Source organism: Zonotrichia leucophrys, chromosome 2 (genome assembly GCF_028769735.1).
Source record: "Zonotrichia leucophrys gambelii isolate GWCS_2022_RI chromosome 2, RI_Zleu_2.0, whole genome shotgun sequence".
Lineage (NCBI taxonomy): Eukaryota > Metazoa > Chordata > Aves > Passeriformes > Passerellidae > Zonotrichia > Zonotrichia leucophrys.
Genome location: NC_088171.1, coordinates 56355741 through 56381083, shown reverse-complemented (window position 1 = coordinate 56381083; position 25343 = coordinate 56355741). Strand labels below are relative to the sequence as shown.

General features: G+C 39.9%; 1 protein-coding gene across 1 annotated transcript in view; it reads right to left on the bottom strand.

Moving 5' to 3' along the window:
* The window catches only part of PDE1C (phosphodiesterase 1C), a 247407-nt gene that overhangs the window by 41246 nt on the left and 180818 nt on the right, over positions 1-25343 (bottom strand). Inside the window, exons 9-12 of the mRNA XM_064703189.1 lie at positions 17517-17617; positions 15650-15778; positions 6442-6543; positions 4952-5072 (exon numbers count right to left, since the gene is read on the bottom strand). Of these exons, the coding sequence (XP_064559259.1) occupies positions 4952-5072; positions 6442-6543; positions 15650-15778; positions 17517-17617 (453 nt within the window). The remainder of the gene's footprint in view (positions 1-4951; positions 5073-6441; positions 6544-15649; positions 15779-17516; positions 17618-25343) is intronic.

The window sequence follows — 25343 nt, the reverse complement described above, 5'->3', positions numbered from 1 at the left end:
TTTCCTTTTCAATATCCAGCCTAAAACAGACTATCAGGGTGCCATGAAGAGCTGTACTTCAGTGACAATCACTTCTGAAGCAGTTAGAACTCCTTCTTCATAAACTGCCAGTAGCTCTTTTTCAGCTGAGGCATAACAGGCCTCATATCCTTTGTATTCCAGACTCCAGAATCACAGGGGTTTTCTTCAAGTCTCCCAGGGTACCTTCAGCCAGAGATTCAGGAAGGATCATGCTCCCTGGCTGCAGTGTACAGCACACTTTTCACATTTTGTCCTGCCCTAACTGGGCCTATTGCTCCCAAGGAATCTCCTGTTTAATTTGTTACAAATCTTGTTGCTGTTCAGGACCCCACTTAAAATGTGTCTTCTTCTGGGTAATTTGTTAGAGAGGGTTTACAATCTGATTGTAATCTGGAATATGCATCCTTCTAAAATCCACAGTACTGAGGAAAGCTTGTGTTTCCTTCTTGCTGGCTGGTGAGGACATAGCTGCTATGTTTTTGACCAAATCCGCTGGAATCTGATGATATTCATCTTGCTATTTTACTCCTAAAACCTGATGTTCCTGGGTAGGTCCCTTGACTTTGCTTTATGGCAAAATTGACCTTCAGGAGGATGTGGATTATATTCCTTTTTTCCAAAAAAACCTCTCTCTGTTGTGTTGCACCGTACAATAATGTCATCAACATGTTGCAAGTGTTCTGGAGCCCCACTCTTTTGAAGTTTAGTTTGAATCAGTCCATGGCAAACAGTGGGGCTTCCACTCCTGGGGTCATCAGTTTCAAGTGTAGGGGACACCCCTCCAGGTACAAGCAAACTGTGGCCTGCATTCTCTTGACAAAGAAATTGAGAAAAACACATTAGTAGTGTACATGATGGCACCATCTTGCCGTCTTGGACACCAGATCATCCTTAAATTCAAATATATCCATCACAACAGCTCTCAGTGCTGTTGTGACTGTGTTCAGGATACAATAGTCCACTGTCAGTCTCCACTGGATCTACACACTGGCCATATGGGGCTGTTAAAGGGTGAGTGAATCTTGCTGACCACTCCCTGTCTCTCCAGTTCTTGAATCATCCCATGAATGAAGGTCACAGAGTCCCGGTTGGTGCAGTATTGCTGATGATGCACTGCCGTGGCAGTGATCAGTATCTGTTGCTCTTTAACCCTCAGCAGTCCCACAGCAAAAGGGTCCTCTGAGAGACCAGGCAAGGAGTTCAGCTGCCTAATTTCCTCTGTCTCCACAGCAGCTATCCCAGAAGCCCAACAATGCCCTCTTGGGTCCTTGAAATACGCTCTCCTGAGTGAATCTATGTCAAGGACACTCAGGACCTCTGCGCTAATCAGAATGGGGTATTTCTGCTTTTGTTTCCAGTACATTCATCTGTTGGGATCCCCCTGTCACCACAGACACAGAAATAGATTCTGTCTGTAATATATAATGTAAAGTAATTCATGCTTTGGGGGAAAAAGTATAAAAATAAAAAATGTAAAATAAATTTCACATCCAGTGAGCCTCTGACCACGGACAACCTGGAGACAGATTACCACACTGAAGTTACGAAACTCCTGGTGGCAGCAGGAGAAGAATGACTCGTTTACTAATAAAAGAACGTGGCTGGTGTGGAGATGGGCTTCCCTCAGAACCATCAGGGAACACCCAAGGACGATCAGTGTTTGATAGATACCATCAATCAAGATAACTGAAGTCTTCGAGAAACATACATCTGAATACACAACTTCCCCTGACATGATCAGCGCCCGCCACTACCCAGGAAACAGCAATTGTCCAACTCTGCACATTAAAATTTTAGAAACTTCATACATATGCAGGGTAACAAAAGAAATCGGGGCACCTCTGCTTCAGGCACAAAAAACTGTATAAAACAGCCCTGCCGGAGATGGCATTCATGAGCAGAGGGAGATCTGATGTGACAGAAGTCAGATCTAGGTTCACCCAGTGTCGATCCCAGGCTCAACGCTCTCTCTTTGAATGTGGCTTCTGAGGACTGTATTTTCAGTCACAAAAATAAAATCTTTTGCATTTATTAATTTGGCTTTCTTGTTGATCATTTATAACATGTCCCTACAGATCTTGATGGCATCAGGGTACAGGTGTGCCCATGTCAACTAAAGCCTTATACTCTTGCAGGTCTGATGCACAAAGCCATCAGATCCATACAGTCCAATTGATCAGGTTGTCCCTTTCCTCCTGCTGGAGGCAGAGCCCCTCTAGTTCTAGTCATAGTAGTCATTGTTCATGTCTTGTAAATGTGAACTGGATGTCCTTTCAAGAGGATCAGAAGAATGGATTCCATTCCATTGTGTCTGACAACTAGCCCACTGGAAACTGGAGCAGCATTTATGCTTGAAGAATTTTCTGTGGTGGTGGTCCTTCCTCTCAATTCACACACTTGTGCTGCTAGGGTAGGGTTGGGTTTTCCATCCCACTTCCTCATGTCTTCTCTGGGGTCAAGTAAAACTGCAGGTTATCTCATGGTGTGTGCTTTTTCCAGAGATTGTGGCCCATACTGGAGGGGCATAGGACATTTCCCCTCTAACATGCTTGAATTTTTCGAGTCTGTCCGCAGCCAGGAAGGAAAAAAATTATTTTATATTGCCATAGTAGTGTAGTCACCTGAAGCCCTCTTTATTATCTTTCCTTTATTGATATCAATGCTAATGAGTTTGTGTACAACAATGGTGTGCTGCATACAAACTTCTGCCACATGGATTGTGTAAGGTGGACCTGATCTGAGTCTGCAAGGGACTGCTTGTTGCTTGAACCCTTATAGGTACCTACAGTGCAGCTAATTCCTTCAGATACTAGATACATTTCTCCACAGCTTTCCCCCTGCCTGACCACACTACTAGAACACACTTGCAAGAATTAATACCTTTCTCTCACACTTGATGGGAGCTGCTCCAGAAGCTAAGAGTTTCTGTCCTCTTCCCAACCCCTTTGTCAATGCCCACACCCAGGACAGGGATCCCAGTGGCATGGCTTCACTACCAGGGTTAGGTACCACAACCTTGTGAACAGACCAAGCAACACTGTGACCACTGCATACATAGTAGACCAAATACCTAGATCAAATTTGTTTCCAACACTCTGGGGCCACATCTGCTGTTATCTCCATTTTTTGAGTCCCACAGTGGGTGCCAAACTAGGCTGTTTTGGTTTAAGAATGGTATTCTTAAATTTAGTACTCCCACCAAAAATCTCCAAACCATGACTGCTCACTGCTCACTGCTCACTTACTCCTCTCTTCCCCTTTCCCTTCCTCTCCCCCTGCAGTGGGCTGGAAAGGACAATTGGAGGCACAAAGGTAAAGATTAGCAATTGAAATAACAATAATCTACTGGAAACAGCAATGAGATAAGAAATTTCAAGAGAGAGGAAGTGGTTCACATGCAAATGCTCACTGAACACCACCCCAACTCATAAAACAGCCTTTCCTTCATCCCTGGAAAATGAAGTGAGATAGAATAACCTCCAGGTCCTAGCCATGCCAATTCCTGTCTACTGCAAAAAGTAACTCTGTCATGGCCAGAGCTAGGACAGCAATTTGTGAGATGTGTGTTTTTCTTCTAATATTAAGTAGGGGTGTAGTTATTGATCTAGTACTCGATAACTTCAATGAACACAAGTCTATGCTTCATGGTAAGCTTAATGGTTTTCCTGAAGAGGAAATTATTACGGTATCTGAATTTGGAATAAGAATATGAGTTTTATATATAGCATTATCTAAAAAAAATAAATCTGTCTATTAAATTAGGGTAGAATTTGTTGGCTGAAATTAAAATACTCTTTAAAACATATAACATAATAGATTGTCTTCATTACATGTGTAAAATAAATCAAAACTTGGAGGTTTTGTGGTCTCACAAAATTAAGTGAGGTAATCTTAATTTCCTCATAAGTCTTTGGCAGTCATGTATTTTATCACATCTAGTATAACTTTGAGCTAGAAAAGCATAAATATGCACAGAATTTCCCTAAAATTCATGTTAACATCATCCTACATGCATGAGCCTCCTGTGCGGCAAGACAGAATATGTTGCAGGTATGAGCTATCTGCTTCCACCCAGTAAAACAACTCTTGGTTTGAAAAACAAACCAAAGGAATAATTTCAAAGCAAATTTTTGCAATATCCTTGTTAAAACAGGGATTACTGCTGTGTCTTTAAAAACAAATACCATTTTTTAATATTGTCTGAGCTTTTAAAGAATTGTCATATTTTTCCCTTTTGCATTTAGATTTACTATAGAACATAAAGTTATTGGACTTTGCAGAGAAAATAAGAACTTAAGTGCTAGCACTGCTTAGGTTAGCAATTCACACTGGAGAAAAGTATCCTATACACTCCTTAAGTGCTCTGTTTGCTTTTACTTATTTTTTTTTTTTAATTCTTTAAATACTTTTTATTAATCACTTGAGAACCTTATAATCATCACACAGAGCTCAATGATTTGTCTAGATTTGTGGGTCTGTCAACAGGTGATCCACTATGAACTATAATTTTGATCAGCTCACTTCTTTTAAAGTAAGGCCAAACTAGGCCTTTTTCACATCCATTCCAACAATGTAAGTAGAGTTCTCTAAAGTACAGCTACACAAACATGGTTTCTTGGTTCTAGAGCTGAGTGACATATATTCCATCTTTTCCTAATTTGAAAGACTTATTAGCTTCCCAAATTAGAATTTCTTCTATGTAGGTAATGTTTAAATCTATAGGGAATGTTTCAGACACTAGCTTCCTATGCCTAAAAGGCATAATAGCCAGTGCTAATTGTGCTAGAGGAGAAAGATCATACTATTTGGGAGGGTCTTAAAAACATCAGAGAAAAAGAAACATATTCGTGTTAACATTTTCCTACTTCCTCACCCAATCCTACACACTCCCTCTTCCCTGCAGAAAAGAAAAGAACTTCCCTAGCTTTACCTGTCTGAAGAACTCCTCTAGCAGAGACATGGTCCAGCGATGATGGAGATCCCAGGCCTTGGCTGGATGACTGATATCTGCTGTATGTAATAACAGTGATAAGGCTTTCGGCTTGTCAATTCTGAAAACCCAAAGGATCAAAAAAGTTAATTGTCTGCTCTTGCAGGGAAGAATGACAAAAATCTTACCTACAGGAAAATAAGGTAATTATAATCTTCGGTCAGGATATTTGTGAAGTGGTTTCTTTGGTCATAAAATCAGACAACTCTGAAAGACTGTCTTATTTCTCCAACATACATGATACCTGGTTTAAAAGAGATACTAAGAAATGCAAAAAGAAATATTGCTCAGCTTTGCTCAGAAACTTTACAGGCTTGCTTGTAAAGATTTTTAAAATGAGAGCACCCATACCAAAAAAGCATTATTTACTGAGTTCATGGTCTAGCCTCTTAGGTTATGGTCTTGAAGAGCTGCTGTGCTCCCCATTTAATCAGTGCTGTATTTTATTCAGCTTAGAAGAGAAAATGGTCCCTATCATCCCACTCTAATGAACAGTGGGGATGTCTGGGGTTCTGACAAATCTAGACAATAACTGATAAATTTTTCTCTGATAGAAAACTAGTATGAGTACAGAAGAGAATCCTGATTTCACAGAAAAAAAAGTGCTGATGATTTCTGATTATCATAACCTAAGAGGCTAGCCCATGAACCCAGTAAATAATGCTTTCTTGGTATGGGTGCTTTCATTTTTAAATTCTGTTTTTTGGCTATTCAAAATGGTTGAAGGAGTTGTAGCTTTTGAGGGGATCAGATGGCCAGCAACACCCCGCACTGATACAGGTATAATACTGATATTGATATAATTCTGATACAGGTATAATTCTGGTATAACTGTGTCCAGGGTGAATAAATGACCATCACTCAAGGCAATGTAAAAGGATTTTTTGGGAAAAAGCTGTGGACAAAATATTACAGCTCCCAGTGGCATACTGGGAAGAAGAAAAGGCTTTCCCCATACTGCTCCATCTGTTATTTTCCAGTCCTTCCCTCAGTGGATCTCAAGTTTTCATCTGTTCTCTGTTTATGAAGAAGGTCCCTTTTGGGGGTGACAGCTGATACCATCTGCATGAGGGCAAAGTGCAAGTTATGTTCTTCAGGTCTTATAACCTAAGTCATACTCAATTATAGAGGTTACTCTAATGAATCATGTCCTTGATGTTACCCACCAGGGAAATGCCCAATGAGGCTGGTCCCAACAATGGTGACATTTGAAAGCTTTGGGCCACCAGCACAGAATATAGATGTGCATGTAGGCATGCGCCCATCCCTTCATAAGTTAAATAATTCAAAATTCACCAGCAGAAAGAAAATTGTTGTAGATATCAAAGGAAGAGAGGGACTCTGGAGAGGTGCTTTTGAAGTTTAGCACATTGGCAAAGCACCAGCTGAAATGCAGCCCCCTCACTGGGCCATGTTGTGAAATGACTCACCCTTCTGGTTGCTGCAAAGCATTCTTCATAGCTTTGATTTGCTGGAAGTGACAGGACATATCGGTAGCCAACACCATCTCAATGACTAGAGCTCTAAATTCCCTTTTGGATAGCATCACAGTGAGGGCAGCAAGGAAAGAGAAGCACAGAAACTACCATAAGACACACTCCAGTCTCTTTTGTTATCTGCAAATTATTGGCAGTAATGCTTTTGTATGTAACTCTTCATTTCTTTTCAGGGATGGGAAAGAGGATGTAGGATTTTCTGCACAAACATAGAAAGGGGAGTTATGCAAATGAAGCCAGGTGGCTAATCTTTGGTAAGACAAATATTAGATGTTTTCTGAAGAGCACATTGGTATTAGTATTTCTTTTTCAATTAAGCACAAACTTCCTAAATTGTTTTCTTCTCTAGGCCATTCTTAGAAGGAAGGGATAAGACTGTTTAAAGCCTCAGAATCAGGTACCTTGATTCAACTGGTCAATATGCATGTTTAAAGTTGAGTTATATGGTGGAAACTCGCCACATTAAAAAATTGCCTAGTATATATGATGCATATATGAAATAAAGACCTTTGAGAACCTGCACTACTTCCCTGCTATTATTAATTCAAAATATTCCAGTATGAGATTTTGTAAAGCAAACTTGCTGTCCTGTTTGTTTTGTTTTGTTTTTCTGGACTAGAGTTGATTTTCTTCTTAACTAGTAAAATGCTGTGTTTTGGGCTTAATATGTGAATAATGTTGATAACACGCTTGATGATTTTGTTGTTGATAAGTAGTACTTACTCCAAAACACAGACTTTGGAGTTTCCCATAGTCTGACAGTGAGCAGGTGCACAAGAAGCTGGGAGGGAGCATAACCAGGACAGTTGATCCATCTGGCCAAAGACATACTCTGTATCATAGAACGTTATGCCCAATATATAAACTGGAGCCAGTGATCATTACTTGGTGACAGACTAGGCATCAGTGAGCAGGAGGTGAGCAATTGTATTGTTCATCACTTGTTTCTCTTGGATGTTATTTTTCTCTCTCTCATATTTTCAATACTCTTGTCATAATTATCATCATCACCGTTAGTAGTAGTATTACAACAGTAGTTTAGGCTCCAGTTGAAATTTCTCTGAAGGTGATATGGATGTTCCTAAACAGTTTTAAATATCAGAATTGTTGTGATCTAGCACACAATACAAATTTATTTTCTCTTTCTCTCAATTCAGTCTCTACAGATTACCAGAGGAAGAACAGCTCAAGTTTAGCATACCAGCTCAAGATTTTGAAGATTGAAATGGGTCAGCACTCATTTTAAAAGAAATCACTACTGTCCTTTTTATGAACAGTCCCTGTCTCACAAAGCCTATTTTGATGATTCCTCTCTTGCTCATAGTAGCTGTGCTCAAATTCCAGCCCCAGGCCACCACAGTGCACAGGCCCAAGACTGCTGTGTTTACCTAATCCCATGGGTGGCACATAATGGATGCTTCACCATCACAGTTCTGCAACACTGATGGTATCAGTTTGCTTTGATCTTCCCCCCCATAACCACCTCCTCCTCCCAACCCATAAGTACAATCAGTTGCATAGTTAACAGCGCTTGTTTGATGGCAAAACCCACTTTGAGGGCAATGTGGATTATTTTTTCCCCTTTCTCAAAAACTTTCTGTGCCATTTTACCCCAAAGGATCATGTCATCAATGTACTGTATGAATGGAAAAAACAACATATTTTGACTGGTCCAGAGGCTCCATGTATTCTTGGCATAGATTACCTTAGGAGTAGTTATTTCAAAGACCCAAAAGGACTTTGTTGGGCTTTTGGGATAGCTGCTGTGGAGACAGAAGACAGTAAACAATTAAACACCTTACCTAGTCTTTTAAGGGACCCTTCTTCAGTAGGACACCTGAGGGCTGAAGAAGAGCAGGTACCAACTGCTGCCAAAACAGTGCACCATTGACAATACCACACTGACTGAGACTGTGATTCCCATCTGTAAGACGATCCATTACTGGAGATCCAGGGAGCAGTCAGCAACTAATCATGGCCTGAATGAAGTCACACCTCCACTGAGTCAGACATGCCAGAACTTCAGTATGAACTGTGGTCCAAGGCAAAAATGTGGTGCCACCATTGACATTGCTAATGCATTTTTCTCCACTCCTTTAGCAGCAGAGTGCAGGCCAAAGTTTGCTTTCACTTGGAGGGGCATTCCCTTCACCTGGAAACAATGACCCCAGGGGTGAAAGCAGAGTCCCACCATTTGCCATGGAAAAAGGTGAAGCTCCAGAACATCTACAGTACATTGATTACATGATCCTTTGAGGAAAAATGGCACAGGAAGTTTTTGAGAAAGGGGAAAAAATAATCCACATTGTCCTCAAAGTCGGTTTTGCCATCAAAGTAAGGTCAAGGGACCTGCACAAGAAATTCAGTTGCTAGGAGTGAAGTGCCAAGACAGACATCAACAAATTCCAGAAGAAGTGATTAGCAACATAGCTACTATTTCCCCTCTGACCAACAAGAAGGAAACAAGTTTTCCTAGGCAACATGGATTTTGTGGAGATGCAAATCCCAGGGTACAGCCAGATTGTAAGCCCTCTCTACCTTGTGACACAGAAGAAAAATTATTTCATGTGGAACAACCACAGTACTTTGAACAGATTGCCCATGCAGTAGCCCTTGGGTCAGTCAGGATGGGACAGAATGAGAAGAACTTGCTCTACACTGCAGCCAGGAAGAATGGTCTGTCCTGGAGCCTCTGGCAGAAGGTGCCTGGAGAAACTCGAGGATGACCTTTGGGTTCAGGGATACAAAGGATATGAGGCCAACTACACCCCAACAGGAAAAGTTATCTTAGCAGATTATGAAGAGGTTTGAGCCACCTTAGAAGTGATTACCACTGAAGCACTGGTCATTCTCACACACTGACTACCAGTGCAGGGCTGGATATTAAAATGGAAAGTCCCTTCCACAGGTCATGCCACTGATGCTACATGAAGTAAGCGGATGGCTCTCATCACACAGCAAGCTTAGACAGGAAATCCTAATCACTCTGGGTTCTTGGAAATCATACTGAAGTGGCCTGAAGGTGAGAATTTGGGACTATCATTTAAAGAGGAAGATGAGTAGGTGACATATGCTGAGGAGACCCCACCCTGTAAGCAGCTATCAGAGAGTGAGAGGCAATACACTCTCTCCACTGATGGTTCTTGATGTATCAGAGGGTCTAATAGGGAATGGAAAGCAGCTGTATGGAGCCCTAAACAGTGAGTTGTGGAAGCTACCAATACACAAGGTGAATTCAGTCACGTTGCAGAGCTGAAAGCCATCTAACTGGCTGTGGATATCACTGAGTGAGAGAAGTGGCCAAAACTCTATCTCTACACTGACTCATAGTTGGTAGCAAATGCTTTATAGAGGTGGCTGAAAAGTTGGTTAAAAGCCAATTGGCAGCACAGAGGAAAAGCCATCTTGGCTGCTCAAGTATGGCAAGACATTGCTGACCAGGTAGAGAAAATGATCATGAAAGTTTGTCATGTGGATATATATGTGCCTAAGAGTCAAGCTGACTGTGAGATTCACAGCAATTAACAGGTAGAGCAAGCTGCCAAAATTAGTATCTCAGGCAAATATAGATTGGCAACACAAGTATAAGTTATTTCTAGCTTGGTGGGCCCATAATTCCTCAAGTCATTAGGGAAGAAGAGATGCAACACACCAATGGACTTGTGACCAAGGGGTGGATTTGACCACAGACACTATATCCCAGGTAATCCATGATTGTGAGACATGGGCTGCAATCAAGCAGGCCAAGCAGGTAAAGTCTCTGTGGTATGGGGACCATTGGTCTGAATATAGGTATGAGGAGTCCTGGCAGATTGATTATATCTCACTGCTACAAACCCACCAAGGCAAATGCTATGTGCCCACAACGGTAGAAACTACCACTGGATGGCTGGAGACTTACCCCATTGCTTTGTGTCACTGCCCAGTACACTGTGCTGGGCCTTGAAAAACAGGCCCTATAGCAACATGGCACGCCTGAAAGAGTTAAGTCAGACAATGGGACTCATTCCATAAATAGTCTTATAGACAGATACCTGTACCAGCTGCTGGGGAAGTCAAGCAGAGCAATGGACTGTTAAAAACAACACAGAAGGCAATGATTTGTGGGGCCTTCAAGCTGTGGCATCTGCATTTAGCAAAGGCTATCTATCTGGTTAGTTAACACCAGAGGTTCAATTAACTGAACTGGCCCAGTCATTACCTCTGTGCACAATAGATGGAGATAATGTCTCATGATGCGTATGAAAGCTAGTCAGGAAAAACAGTTTGGGTTAATCCCACTTCAAGCAAAGGCAAATGCTGCCATGGGGTTGTTTTTACTTGAGGACCTGGTTACACATGGTGGGTAATGCAGAGGGACAGGGAAACATGTCATGTACCTTGAGGGGATTTGACTTCGGATGAGAACAGTCTGTAATGTTGAATTGCATATGTAACTTTTGTTGCTGAATGGCAATGCCACTCCGTGTTGGAAATAACATGAACAGTGAGAATGGACTGCTCCCATTAGATCAGTCATGGACAAAATGAACTCAATCCACATCTTGGGGGAACAATCAGTGACTACTGAAACAATACCTGTATTTGTATATAGTTGTTTGTATGTACATATATATATATAGTTAAAATATATTAATTGGGACATGATACAGATTATATGGAATAAAGAGTGGCTAGTCTTGGGTGGGCGACCCAAAAAATGTGAATTGTATTCTATTATTCCTCTATGTCAGTCCATGCAGTTTGTGTTACTGTCTCATTAAGACCCAGGGATCAGAAGTGTCTCCAGAACCAGTGTTTTGGGTCCATGGAGACTGGAGGTGCCAGGGTCCCTTTAAAAGTGGGGGAACACAGGCAGAGCTCTCTTGCTTGTTTCTCTGTGGGCTGCCAAGAGAGTTTCCTGGGCATACTCTCTGGGAGAGGGCAGAGAGAAGCAGAAGGATTCTTTAGTTTCTCTCCGAACTCTGTGGAAAATTGCCTGGTGCAGGTCTCTGAGAAACTGCATTTGTTAATCCTAGACTGTTTTGGAGGAAATGTCCTAACAACTTTTTTGGTCACAGTTGCCACAAGGAATCCCTGTCCCTGCAGCTGGAATAGGACTTTTTCTTTTTTTGGGAGCTTTGTTTTTGCTACTGCCATGCAGGATAGTCATACTTGAAAATTGATCCTCCCCTCCTCCTCCATGAGTTACAGCTTTGTAACTCACCTGCTGCCCCAGATCCAGTTGCCACTGTTGACAGAGCTGCCACCACTAGGAGAAACCCTGTCAGGTGGTATGGAGCAAATGGTTCAGTAAAATTTGACTGGTTTTGAACAAGAGTAGCTCCCCAAGTTCTCCAGGTTTCCTTTCTTTTATCCTTGTTCCCCCTTCGTTGTTGTTTGGGGCAAGAGGGAGTTTTGTAATCAGGGAGGTTCAGTTGTACTGCTGTTTGTTTTTTGGTTTTTTTTTTCCTTTCCTCTGTCTCTCTATCACATGGTTGGGAGAACAGATCTTCTCCACCATCTTGTCTTTGTTGTCTGGCTGATGTTGTCTTCTACAAAAGTCTCCATATTGGGGAGGGGCACCTCTGCCATCTTGTTTTCTTTGTTCTTGTGGAAGTCCATAGGATTCAGAACTTTGTATCTCGTGGTTATTACTGTTATCTTGATTAGGGCTGGGTTTATTTTAGCGAACTTACTTTTCAACTTATATCTTCTTGCATTTGTCTCTCTTTGTTGGTGACAGGGGAGTAGTTAAACCAACAAAGAAGGTAGCTTGTTTCCCAAGCTCCACCCCATGAATTGTCTCTAACCAAGACACTTCTCAGGGAACAGCATCCAGTTCTGGCTTCAGAATTGAAAGCAACACCTGTGTGGCAATCAAGGAACTGCAGAAATGCAGATCATAGCCACACAATGTTGTTCCCAACTGTGAGCAACTCTACAGTTGATGAAACTGGCCTAAAAGACACACCAAGAGCTGCACTACACATTACTAGCTTGCACTTCTCTCTTCTATACTCCATCACACAGTACCCACTGGTGGCATCATTTTTTTTCAGGTTTCTCACTAAGCTGAGATAATTCAAAGGATAATTCCACTTCTCAAAGAAAACAAAAGCCACAGTCTAAAGATGCTGATCTCCATCAGTCTTCACAGCAAACGAGCTAAGCTGGTTTTCATAGAAACCCACAGGCAATGAAGTCTGCTAACAGTGACAAGAATTTATAGAAGTCTAAAACAGGAAAACTTACTGCACAGTTACAATAATTATGTCTCCTGAACTGATCTATGTGGCTAATTTTGTTCAGTCAAAGTCTCAGAACTTTATTATTACAGAAATAATTAGGAAAACACTACATTAGAAGAAATATCATCATTGGCTAATTCTCACTAAAGGTATAAAACTCAGAATATGCATGTGCCCATCCTGAGTGCAAAGGAAAAAAATTTTACAAGAAAATGTTACACGATCCTGCCACCATTCACACACTATTACTTATGAAAAAAAAGCATATGACCAAAATCAGTAGGAAAAAAATCATAGTTTCTCACCACAATCTTAAAACAAATAAAAGTGATTGACAAGGAGGGTTCAGATTTATTTGAGGGACAAAACACCAGGCAGCTTTACTGAGAAAGTTAGTATTAAGTTCAAAGTTACTTGCTGAAGTTGTACTCCTATACAAAGCTAAACAACTAAACATTTTGTAGATATCTTTTTATTCAGCCTTTATTCAACCTCTTTATTTTATTTTAAAAATTATTTTTATTAATTTATTTTTACTATTATTTTTATTTTATACTTGACAATAAAGATTTTAATAAACTGTGTGGAACTCACTAACAATTAAATACAGTGTCAAAAAAGACATCTGCAACATTATATTGGAAAACATATGTTCAATTTGCAGTTTTTCTTAGCTCACTGTGATCTGGTTTGTTAGAGTTTTTTCGTTTTATAACTTGAATGAATGGGATTCACCAAATGCAGCAACTCAATTAATTTCCTAATATTTAATAAGCACCAGAGAAATATATATATATTTCTCTGTGGAAGAAAAAAAAAAAAAGTTGTTTAAGCACTAGTAAGCATTCAACTCTTTTCTTCTTGACTGTAGCCCAAAAGTTCTCTTCCATTCGCATCTGCTTCTCTTACAAAATCCATGGCCATTTATTTTTCAACTGTGAAATGTGTCTCCAATTTTCTATGTATCTTTCCTGAAAAATATGTTCCCTAATTAGATGACAGAATACACAAAAGTTATAAAATCCACACAGATATTTAGGATTGCAGATCATCAGGTTTTCTTTTCCCAGTAATGTGAAAAAGGAGTCAGGGCTCAGCTCAGAAAGGTACTCAAGAATTATATTCCAAAAACATCACTTAGGCCTTTTGCAGAGGGATATTTATCAGTCTACAAATGTGAAGTTTAATTTGGGCATATCATATTAGTTGCCCTAATCATCTTTCAATACTGAGGGTCCTACTTTTAAGTCTTAGAATGGGGAAACTCTGGGCTTCTTGGGTTTTATGTTTCAACAGACTTTGCTGAAGTCAGTTGATGTTTACAGCGCTTCCCAAATGTTTGCCTATGGGATTTTGTAGTGGCAGTCAAAAGAAAAAGCACGTAGAAATCACAATGTTTTGGAATTGCAGCACTTCCACACAATGTCCTTTATTTTTCAGCACTGCTGTTTGATCATCAGCTATAAAATCATACTGGAGAGAGAACAAATAAGCAATATGAAGCAAAGCACTGAATATTTTTGCTCAGGCAGTCAAAATATTTTTAAAGGGATGGGTTAATATTTTGGTTCTAAGCACATTGTATCAGCAGAACACACATATTGGCACTACAGAATCAATGAGAAATATCTGAAATTGGCTTTGATTCAATCAGAAACTTTAAACAGTTTAAAGCTCAAAATCAGGCTAAAGTCTTTACCTAAAGTCAGTATCTATGCAATGAAGCATAATCAATTAATTGCTCCACTACAAAACATGACTTTTCCTTTTAGACAGTGGCTCTAAAACTGATGTTTCTAGTAACTTAGTTCCTTGTGTTTTGTCACTAACATTAAATGATGCAGTAATTTTCTGCCAATATTTGCCAAGGCATTTCCATTTGTACATAAAATAGATTTTTGACATCGCAGTGGAGATATTTTCTTTTTGTTCCTTTTTGCTGCCCATCATGACACTATTCTATATATTGGAGGGTAGAATTTTCAGGGCACTCCTCCACAACATTGACTGAAATCATACCTATAAATTCCTGGTGTTTGACTATAGGATCAAATTACTGTCGACAAGTTGAAATAAATAGGAAACTCAGGCGAAACACTTTAGCAAACAGAGCCTTCACTGACCATCTTGGTAGAAGTCAGCCCCAGAGGCAGGCTTATTTCCCCACATTTACATTAAAATTAGATTAAACAACTACGCAGCACTATGTTACATTTAAGAATATGTAGAAGACACTGTGTGTCACATAGGATTTCATAAGCTGCTTCCTCTCCCATGAAAAAGACCATGGGGCTGGATCCTTCCTGTCTAGCACACTAGGCTATTTTTAAATTATCACCCCTTGAAATTCATGAAAAACAGAAAACTCACTTTGAACTATTAGAAAGTTAATCATGGACTATTAGAAAGTTAATCATGGGCTCATTTTGGCACATAAATCATATATTTCATGAGGCTTATTTTAAATTACAGCTTCTTAAATCTTCTAAGCATATGTAGTAGATCTATGCTCCCCGGACTGGATTATGTTTTGCTTTAAGTCCCATTTATAATTTCCAGACAGGAAGTGTTAAATTAGATAAAGGTTATATTTATGCTTTAGGACAAAGAAACAGCAGGCTAGGTCTACACTCAATTACATGTATACAAAGAGTGTCTCTGTGATACTTAATAATTATATGGGAGTCGACCCATGTATCCTATAACCCATTGTCACAAAATCTAGTCTTACTATCAAAAGTGAAAATTGAAAGCAGGAATAAACAAAACAAACACCTTTTAAAGTTCTTTATCTTGTAGTATAGAAAGACTAATATGCAATATACAATAATGCATATTTCTATTCAAACAAGGTAATACCAGTCTATGATGGTGCTCCAATATTCCTAGGCAGCCACCATGCTCATTTTTACCTCCAATCATCCTTTGAGAGATTAGATAAAATATTCATCTCTTCATCATCTTGCAAAAGACGGTACGCCGCACTAACATGGTGATTTTCAAGCACAGACCGGTCATTATATAGAATGGCTGAGTCTGACCTAGCATTTAAAAGAAAACATAGGAAAGGTTGTTTTTTCCCTGTCTAAAGAGATTCAGAAGTTTTCCTTTGATCAGCTACAGCAATTAAGTCTATAGAATAGATACGAGCATTTTAAAAGTTCTTGTACTACTATGTTAATTGCTGTTACTCAGTAAAAGAAATCTAAAGAACACTGAAAAATCTATTTCACCAGATGAGACTCACCTAACTGCCTTGTTACATACTTGAAAACAAGTACTGAATGCTGTGAGAGATATATAAATTTATAGTAGAACCATGAGGCTTTTTCCTAGCTCTTATGGATGTCTCTATGGTAATAAAATATGACTGTACCCAAGTAAGCAATTGCACGATGTGACCCAATACAGTTTCCAGAACAGCAAACTGACTGTAAGCAAGATATAACTGAACTGATTTCTGACATCTGTGTGCTAGACTATGCTGCCTGGAAAGGCAATTGTCAGTGGGACAGAGTAGGATCAAAGGTACCTCGTGCCTGATGTTAAGTCCCAGAGCAGAGATCTGTGATTGATGAATGGGTAAACTGGTCTGAAGACAAAGAAGTTAACAGCAACAGAAGGTGATATGTTTTGTTATAGTTGTCACTCATATCTGCTTCACAGAGAGCAGGGTATATTTTTATTCCCTGACACTTCACACCATCTGATGTTTAATGTTAGAAAAATTAAATTACAACTGTCCTTCCTTGAATATTTTTACAAGTATTTGGAAAGTACAGCAGATCCCTAATTCCTGTATGCATTAAGTTGTAAGAAGAGTAGTGTGGCTTCACCCGAAATAGAGACAGAGACTTCTTTCTACATTCCCAGTCTTTAGTGTGCATATGTGTGCTTTATCCTGGAAACTATTATTGATGCACAGCATGATTCAGCTAACACACTACAGACATCTATTTTAATTACAAACATGTAATCTAATTTAATTACAATGCATTTTAAAAATGCCCAAGCATGAAGTGTCAGTCGAGGACATTTAGACATTTTGACATTTCTACCAGCACACTCCTAATATCAAAATTATACAGAGACATTGGAAATCCAATTATCACTGAAACTAGAGACTTCATAATCTTGCATGCTTTTGAATTTTGCTGCCATCTTCATCTTATTTTCCTCTCTTCCATCAACCCAAAAGCTTTATAAAATACATAGCTCCGTCTAGGTTGTGATCAGTTAATTATGCTCTAGCAATTTATGATACTTTAAAAAAGTATTTCCCTGATTAAGTAGTGGTAAGCATATACCCTTGCTGCAGGTGTGGCTTTCCACTCAAGTGAAAATAGTTTGTGTAGTTTTCATATTCACTGATGAATGTAACAAACATGATTGAATGCCTGATTTATGCCAATATTGTCTGAATCCTCAAACTCAACAAGGAGAAAAAACTGTAAAATTACAATAGCTCCTTCAATACTTTGTCAAAATACATCACTCTATACAGCCTTATGTCTTTGAAAACTTTACATGGAAATATTTTTGGAACTTTCTTTTTCCTGGTTATTAATATGAAACAGTGCTCTGGAATGAAGAATACATTCATTCCATTGTGAATGTTTGAACAAAAGAAAATCAAATGTAACCTGAAAAAGTTAACTTTCCTCCTGCAACACTTGAAAGCAGAAGTTGCTGCATTTTTCCAAGGTGGCTGTGCTGTTATTCTCCAAAGATTTCTCCCTCTAATTCCTGACCTTTCATCATGATTTACAGTGGCCTCACCTTGTCTGGATGTGAAAATTGTTGGTGGTTCCAGTGTGTTCATAATCATGTATGGCAGCTGCAAAAATCATAGCAAAGATCTCCAGCTCTGTCAGCCAGTGCTGAAAAGAGATTACAGTACAATCAGGTAAATTGTCATCTTCTCAGGCTTTTGTCTTCTAAAGTAAGTTATTTATCCTCTGTTGAAAGTCAGTGTTGCGTGTCATTACCTTTCCCCTGAAGTCTGACAGCTGTTTTAAAGGAAACTTCTCTGGCTGATAAGTAAAAGCCAAACCAGTGTTTGTCCTGGGCTTTCATCTAAGTAAATTGAACTACAGCAAATAAAGTCTAAGGCAGAGCAAGGGGAACTGTGCCCTTCTAAAAGAGCAATGTTTCAAGGAGAGAAATGAGGAAAACTCAAGAAAGTCAAGGTTCATAAAGGGGAACGTGATGATATATGTGCAGGTAAACGCATACCACCAAGGTATGTATTTTCAATTCAGTTTAATTGAGGAGCAGAGACTCAGATACAGAAGAATGTCACTATTTTCCAGAAAACAAAAGTCTTTGTCAATCACTGAATCATGAGGAGAACAAGGAAGATAACTACAAAAGATGTACGTCTTGTTATTTATTTATCATTTTTTAAAACACTTGAGAAAGCCCTGAAGTTTGTGGAATTTTTCCTAATTCCCTAGACAATGCTTAAGTCACTTTTGCCTTAGATTTATAAATTATTCAGATGCTTTTAATAATTTGTATCTGAGTCAAATAATTTTATTGTCTGGTTTTCCACAGAAAAGGTGGAAAAGGAGTCAAAGGTTTTAGATACTGTAGATGCTGTAAATATTTGCATTAAATGCTTAAATGTGTTGCATTTAGTAAAGCCTTTACCACAGTGACTGCCAAATACTTCTGTAACACCTCACTGTCAACTTGCAAATGTTTTTTGACAGGCATTCATATACAAACTACCTTTAAATGCAAGGCCCAGCAAAGGCACTAAGGCATCCAAAATCTATTCTACATATCTCCTAGTGCTCAGGGGCCAACACTAGCATGTTAAGCATGTGCAGGGAAGCATAGGTAACAGTGGGACTGTTGCACACAGCAACCTGTCTAGCTCTTTATCTGTGTTTCACAGTCATCTCTGCATAACCAGTGAAGAATGGAGCAAGTCTCAGTATTAAATATCCTCTTACATTAAAGATGTAGATGTTTTTGAAAAGACACGTTGCACAATGCTGCTGACCATAATCAAGATAGTTCTTGGGTTTGGGTTGTTTCTTTTGTTTTGGTGGGTTTTGGTTTGTTTTTTGGGTTTTTTGGGGTTTTTTTTGTTTTTTTGGGGTTTTTTTTGTTTGTTTGTTTTTGTTTGTTTTAATAGCAAGGGAGAGAGCATGGTGAGGAGTGCAAGAAATTATCAGAAACAGAAATGTCACTGTTTCTCATATCTACACACAACTGATTCAGGATATGACTGGAGAGCACTGATGGTGGAGAAGTCTGTTCAATTTTGTTTCTAGATGTGACATGTGAACAAGGAATGATAACCAAATGATTAAGAACATTAATTCAACTTTCAAACAACAACTCCCGGCAACTGCAAATGGAACTAAGCTTTTCAGGCTACATGTCTAGATCTGGACTTTCATTGCCCACAGGGCTCTGCCATTTCCCAAAAGGAGAGACTGCAAATGATAGAAAAAAATCAGGGCACAGGTGCTCAGAATGTGTCTCGAGACACATTCAGCTAGTCCAACGCATCCACTTCAGACCACCTGGACAGCATCTGATGATTCCCACACTAACAACATCTCATGACCAAGCCTTACAGCATCACTAAATGCAATGTGTCATAGTGTTTGAGGTTTCCTACCTCGTCTTTTAAGGCACATACAGGGAAAGTGCTGACTTGCATACCTTACCAAATCATCTCTTGTTAAACAATTTTGGGTAAGGAAGGTTTTCAAATATGGTGTAGTAAATCTTATTATTAGCAGTATCTTTTATTAGCAGTTTTAAGTATCATAACAGCATTCCAGGAAGATCACCCAGAATAAAACTGGAATTACAGATGTTAATTTTTGGTAATAAATAAAGCAGTGTAAGTAGAACAAAGTCAAAACAGGCTTGTGAGTAACACAAGGGAAGTAGCTGGAAACTCTCAGCCCTTTTCTCCTGCCACAACCTTGCAAGACAAAGCAAAAAAGACAGCAAAGAGCCTGAAGAGAAAGGATGCCACCTCCATCAAAGTGCTGGCTTTACAATTCACTGCTTTGTGGTAGATTTCATCATGGAAACAGAAAGCTAATTTTTAAAGAACAAAGCCATCAAGACCAGCAGGACTTTGTCACAAAAGGTGAAAAGAGCAAGGAAATGTGAATGGTTTTGATTTCTAAAGGACTAACAAAACCAATCCAGAATAAAACCTTATCAAAATTTCTGTGATGGTAGTAGGTTAGAAATGGCGAAGGGTAAAAGGCATGAAACACCAGGTATTTGCTTGCAGAATTAAAACAAAGGGCAAAGAAGCATAATTGACTTTCAAAAATATACAATAAATGTGAAGCATTAGCTACTAGGATGGCTCATTTCCATGTAAACAAAAGGATTGATGAATATAGAAAGAAGGAAGAAAGAAGAAAAAAGCGTAGTGTATCCAAATCTCACAAGAAAAGAATGCATTTCCAATAAATTGCTACAATGTATGTAATTAACTAGTTTCCTTCCCAAGAGTTTATTAACTTTTATTCAAACGCAGGTACTATTTTCAAAACTTATGATGATCTGCTTATTAATCAAAACAGGCTAGTGGAGAAGATTATCTCACTTCCCTTTAGTACTATAATATGTGACAGAAGTCCTGCGCTCTCACAATTTTTCAAGTCTGCTGCAGGAAATAGTCTCCTGTAATTCTTGTCAGTATCAGAGAAAGAAATCTTAAGCTTTACAATTTTCCCACCATTGTGTAGGTTAAAAAAGAAATTGTGGTATTTCCAAACAGTAATAAAGATTAATCAGAGAACAATACCAAAGAAAGTAATAATCAGAGCTGAACAACAGAATTTAATAAAGGAAGGAATGAAAGCAAAAAGTGTGTCAGGTCTTGGAAGCTGTCCCTGCAAATCATGCTTGTATGCCAATCCACTATGAGATAATAGTATGGGGTGACTTTATGATGCTGAATTGTATCCCCATTTGTCTGTCTCGCCCAGAAATAAGTTTTGCACCTTTAAGACTGGTTCTGAGAGCAAAGGGGAGGGGGGAGAGAAGAAGTGCACAGTTTGTTTTCAAACAATGTGGTCACTCCTCCACATTCCTGCCCCTGGACTGTGTTGTCTGTGGACAGACAGACAGCAGGACAGAGCTCTCCTTTGTTTTCAGTTAGTTTTTAGCTGGCTGAGGCAGAGAAGTTCCCTGGACTGTGGGGTTTTTTTTGTGTTTTTTTTTTTTTTTTTTTTTTTTTTTTGTTGTTTGTTTTGTTTTGGTTTGGTTTGGTTTGGTTTGGTTTTTTTCCTTGGACCTGTTTAAACCAGCTCTGGACTGAACACCCAGAGGAGCACTGGCAGCTCACACCTGTGGCCCCTGGGCCGGGCCTGGGCCATGGCATTTCCAGCACAGGAGAGACTGACAAGAGACTGAGTGAGCTGAGCTACAACCTATGAAGGGGACTTTGTGAGTTTATTATCTCTTCGGAGTGGTGAGAGGTTTTATTGTTTAATACTGTTCAATTTTTTGTGCTGGTGAATGTTTTGCCTGTTAAAGAAACATTTTTTTCCACTTTTCTCCAAGGGAATCTTTTCCCAGACTGGCTGGAAAGGGGCCACTTCTTTGCTAGAAGAAACTCCTTTGGAGGTTTTCTCCCAAATTTGCCCTAAAGCAGGACAGATAGACATCAGATTAATTCCAAATTCTCTTTCAACATTTTGTCTATGAGAGAGCCAAAATCTTTGTAGTTCATACAGTAAAGTATAACAAACTAACTCCAAAGCATCATCCTGAGGGAAAAAAATAACAGGAAAGCTGATGAAATTTTGTGAAAGAAGAGAGAAAGAAGATTTAATTGAAAATAAATTTTTTAAAAAATGAGAGATGAAACAAAACTCTTGAGAGAGTTCATAAATAACAGGGAGCATGACAAAGGCAAATGAACCATGTGAAGACAAAACAGAAACATGTTTCTTCTAAGACTAGCACAAATTTTAACTATATGGACTATTTAAATATGAAAAAGCAATTTTCCACATTACAATTAACTAGAAAAATTAGCAAGAAAAATGAGGGGTTTTTTTCCTATTTTTGTATATAACTTTTTAAACGTGACCTTCATCCCATTGGTGAAGAATTAAACCAATGGCCCTAACATACTTCTGAAACCAAAATCTTGTGTTCCAACATGTCCAAGTTACTTACATAAATACTGTAGAAGTGATGAACTAAAGAACTATACATGCTACAGTAATGATAAGATAGTTATGTGAGCAAATCTTGGAAAGAGGAAAATGTATCTTATGTTTCTTTATTGTGTGTTAGCACATTATGCATGTAAGAGGCTAGCCCTGCTATCAGCAGGACTTTAGGACTGATAACTTCTCATTTTCAAACTACGTTAATCTATGCACTTTGAGATTGGTTGTATAGTTTAAGGAAGGTGAGGTGAAAACAAAGAAGAAAGAAAAAACCCTAAAATTTAAGTTTAAAAAAGCATTCAAACAAGAGAAGCAAAGCTGAAATATCACAGTGCTGCGAGTTTGTGGTTTCCTATTGTGCTATATTTGATCCTAAACCAAATTACAGACATGATTTGGGTGTGGGAATGATTAGGAATATTCCTGGGAATATTCCTGGGAAGCAGAAGACACTCCTCTGGACCACAGCTCCATCATACTGGTTTGCATGGACTACTGTGTATGTAGCTAATTGCAGTAATGGGCTCAGTTCAGGCACTGGCTGCAGTGCAAGCATATACACACTAGCTTGCAAGTGCACTCCAGTTCCTGTTTTCTAGATGGAAGTCTGGGATGTGTACATTCTCTTACCACTGCACATATTTCTGCATATTGCACAGATTCACTTCTGTAAAGGATAATAAAAAATGTTTTTATAAATACATGAATGGCAAAAGGAGGGGGGCAAGGAAAACTTCTGTTTTTTACTGGACATGGTGGGGAATACAGTTACCAAAGGTGAGGAAAGCTGGGGTACTTAACACCTCCTTTGCCTTAGTCTTCATCAATAAGTCAGGTCATCCTCAGGACAACCAGCCTCCTGAGCTAGTAGACAGGGACACAGAGAAGAACAGATCCCCTGAAAACCACAAGGAAGATGTTAGTGGCCTGATGAGCCACCTGCAAGCTAACAAGTCCATGTGACCAGGTGGGATCCATCCTGAGTGATGAGGGAGCTGGCAGAAGAGCTCACCAAGCTGCACTCCATCATTTATCATCAGTCCTGGCTAACCAGGGAGGTCCCAGATGAGTGGAAGCTGGCCAGTGTGATGCCCATCCATAAGAAGGGCCAAAAGGAGGATCCAGGGAACTGCAGGCCTGTCAGCCTGACCTCAGTGCCCAGCAATGTTATGCACCAGTCCATCTTGAGTGTGACCACATGGCACTTACAGGATGGCCTGGGATTCAGACCCAGCCAGCATGGATTTAGGAGGGGCCAGCCACGACTAACCAACCTGATCTCCTTTTATCACCAGGTGATAAAAGGTTTATCTCCTTTTATCACCTGGTAGATGTGGGAAAGGCTGGGGATGTAGTCTACCTGGACTTCAGCAAAGTCTTTGACACCATCTCCCATGGAATAATCCTAGAAAAGCTGACAGCCCATGGCTTGGACAGGTGCACTCTTTGCTGTGTTAAGAACTGGCTGAATGGCCGGGCCCGAGAGCGGTGATGAATGGTGTTGGATCCAGTTGGTGGCCCGTCACTAGCGGTGTCCCCCAGGGATCTGTGCTGGGCCCAGTCCTGTTTAAGATCTTTACTGATGATCTGGATGAAGGGATCGAGTCTACCATTAGCAAATTTGCAGATGACACCAAGCTGGGTGTGAATCTCAATCTACTAGAGGGTAGGAGAGCTCTGCAGAGCAAAGTGCACAGGCTGGATTGATGGGATGAATCCAACAATAACAACTTGGTTTAACCAGACCAAATGTCAGATCCTGCACTTTGGTCACAACCACTCCCTGCAGAACTACAGTCTGGGAACAGTGTGACTGGGCAGTGGCCAGGCAGAAAGGGACCTTGGGGGTACTGATTGGCAGCAGCCTGAACATGAGGCAGCAGTGTGCCCACATGGCCAAGACGCCAATGGCATCCTGCCCTGGATCAGGAATAGTGTGTCCGGCAGGATGAGGGAAGGGATTCTTTGTCAGTACTGAGGACTGGTGAGGTCACACCTTGAGTACTGTGTCCAGTTCTGGGCCTCTCAATTTAGGAGGGATATTGAGATGCTGGAGCATGTCTAGAGAAATGTAACAAGGCTGGTGAAGGGTCAGGAGCACACGTCCTATGAGGGGCAATTGAGGGAGCTGGGATTGCTTAGCCTGGAGCAAAGGAGGCTCAGGGGAGAGATCTTATCACTCTCTACAACTCTCTCAAAGGTAGCAGGCAGGTGGCAGTTGATGTCTTCTCTGAGGCAACTATCTGCAGGACAAGAGCAGTTTAAGCTGCACCAGTGGAGGTGTAGGCTGGACATTAGGAAAAAGTTCTCCACAGAAAGAGGGATTGGGGATTGCCATGGGATGCCAAAGGAGGTGTTGGAGTCACGATCCCTGAAGGTGGTTAAGAAAAGACTGGAAGTAGCACTTAGTGCCATGGTCTAGTTGACAATTTAATGTTAGGTCATAGGTTGGACTTGATGATCTCAAAGGTCTTTTCCAATCTGGTTTGTTCTATGATTTCAGATCATCTTTTCCTCTGAAACAGAGGTTGGTTCAGTTTGGTTTTGGGGGGTTCTTTTGGGTTTGGTTTTTTGTTTCTTTTTAGTTTGCTGCATTCTCTCTCTCAGAGGAAAAAAGTCCACATTTCTCCATTGCCTATTCATGTATTTTCATGTCCTTCTGTTTGTCTCTTTTTTAACACTTTCCTTGCTTTATTGCACTCAGAGGCAGCCTAGGAAATCCCATTCAGCACTGGTGAATCACAGGCTAGAACAAAATAGTAGTCGTTCACTCACATCTGAGTTGTTGCTAAATGACTAACAGATCAAGAAGCAGCAAGATGGAAAAAAAGGTAGTTCTGAACATGCATAGGATAGAGATCAGCTATATTTGGACAACTGTTGTAATCCAGTAGTCTTTTGGAGCATGAAAACTGCCCTTCTTCCATTGTTTTGGGGTGAAAAAGTGAATCCATTTCCTCTAGAATACAATTCTAGAGGAATACCACTAGAATACAATCACATTACTCGACATTGCACCTGTTCCTACTGACTACAGCTTGCAGTGCATTTTCAGTAACTAATATCCTAAAAGCAACAGTGACCAATTTAGTATCTCACAGGGAGTTTTGAGTAGGTAACTGTATTAGCTGCAATTCTGACCTAAGTGCATTCTACTTCAGGCACAATCAGAGGCAAGTGACACAACTTCCATCAGGATCAGCCCGTCTGAATCACCTCTTGAGACAGATAGCACCTAAGTCCTTCCAAATCTGCTTCTGATAAACAGCAGCATTTACTGCTCTAATTACTGTGTGACTGCAATTCACAATGTAATCTACATTCAACAAAGGAAACTTGTGATGTTAACAGGAGGCTATGGATTGTGTGACTCCTCAAGGAAGAACACCCAGTTCTGGCTTCAGAATTGAAAGCAACATCTTTATGGCAATCAAAT